This window comes from Muscardinus avellanarius, assembly GCF_963383645.1.
Source record: "Muscardinus avellanarius genome assembly, chromosome: 11".
NCBI classification, from domain to species: Eukaryota; Metazoa; Chordata; class Mammalia; order Rodentia; family Gliridae; genus Muscardinus; species Muscardinus avellanarius.
In genome coordinates this window covers 28772006-28773393 of record NC_137797.1, presented here as the reverse complement: position 1 = coordinate 28773393, position 1388 = coordinate 28772006, and the positions used below count along the sequence as shown (strand labels likewise).

General features: G+C 50.9%; 1 protein-coding gene across 1 annotated transcript in view; it reads left to right on the top strand.

Moving 5' to 3' along the window:
- Positions 1-1324: 1324 nt before the first annotated feature.
- CRADD (CARD and death domain containing adaptor protein) overlaps positions 1325-1388 on the top strand; it is a gene marked incomplete at its 3' end in the record, with an annotated part of 171338 nt that continues 171274 nt past the window's right edge. Inside the window, exon 1 of the mRNA XM_080705075.1 lies at positions 1325-1388. This exon is cut by the window's right edge and continues 237 nt beyond it. Coding sequence (XP_080561201.1) covers positions 1328-1388 — 61 coding nt within the window. The 5' untranslated portion in view covers positions 1325-1327.

Sequence of the window (1388 nt, the reverse complement as noted above, 5' to 3'; positions counted from 1 at the left end):
TTTTTTTAAGATACGTGTTCGCAGACGTAAGTAACAGGAGTCCATTTTTTTCTCGAGATCCCGGCGCTGTGGAGTTGCCGGGCCCCTGGGCGGCTCTCGCGCCCGCCTCTTGCTCGGGCCGCGGTCGGGGCGGCGGTGCCGGGCGTTCTCCCCTGGGTCCGCTATGAAGCTCGTCCAGCGGGTCAAGTTGCCCCGAAAGTCTCTCCAAGTTCTTTCCGTTCCTGATGCAATAAAGGTTTCAGCTGCCAAGAAAGGGAATTTTTAAAAAAGTTCCAAATGGGCGCTTGTGACAAATATGGGCACCCTCGTCTCTCACCTACCACCTCGGGACTTGCCCTGAGGGACATCGGTGTCGCCTGGTCTCTGGGTGCTCCAGGAGCCACCCGCGAGCCCTGCTTCCCCTCCCTGCCCCTGCCCTTCATGGCCCCACACGAGCGACCTTCGAATCCCCTGGAGCTGCGGACCCGTGCTGGGGGGTGGGATTTCCCCCCCCCCCCCCCCCCCCCCCCCCCGGCTACTGGGATGGAACCCACGCACATTCTACCTCTGAGCTACACCCCCAGCCCTATATTTTTCTTTTTTCTTTGAAACAGGGTCTCACTGTGTTACAGAGGGCCTCACTAAGTAGCTGAGGCTGGCCCAGAACCTGCAATCCTCCTACCTCAGCCTCCCAAGTACTGGGGTTACAAGTGTGTGCCACCACGCCTGGCTGGTGGAAAATAATTTGTTAAAATACCTGGCACATGTGTGGCCCTGGAGATTCTGAGTTCTTAGAAAAGGAATGGGCTGTGCCTACTGCTGACTGAACACAGTATTTTTCTCACTATTTCTCTTAGTATAAAAGATCCTTTAGCTTATTGATACTTCTGGACGCTCACGTCCACTCCCTGTGCTCTCTGTGTTCTACAAAAGCCCGGTGGTCGTTCTGTCTCTGATGAAGGCAATGTTAAAATAAAACCTCGTTTCTTCTTCATGTTAAAATTAAATGCTGCTCTGTAATCCTCAGATAAAAATTGCTTTTTATGCAAGGTCTTTGGCCTACTTTTTTTTTTTTTTAAATCCCTTTATTGAACAAGGAATTGAGCGAGGACCCTATGGGATGAAAAGCAAAACAGAAAAGACATTCACCTTTGGTGGTGTTCATTATGCTGGGGAGCATTTGAAATGAACGAGGCTTGGTTTAACAACCTGGTAGTAAACACCATGGCCTGACACTCTTAAGTTCGAAGGTCTGCCCAACCTCTAGATGTCTACACTGCAGCCATACTATCTTTATGGGTGTATTCCTGTAATCTGAGATAAGATTTCTGTCTCTCTCCAGGGTGAAATGGAGGCTAGAGACAAGCAAGTGCTCCGTTCACTTCGCCTGGAGCTGGGTGCAGAGGTAT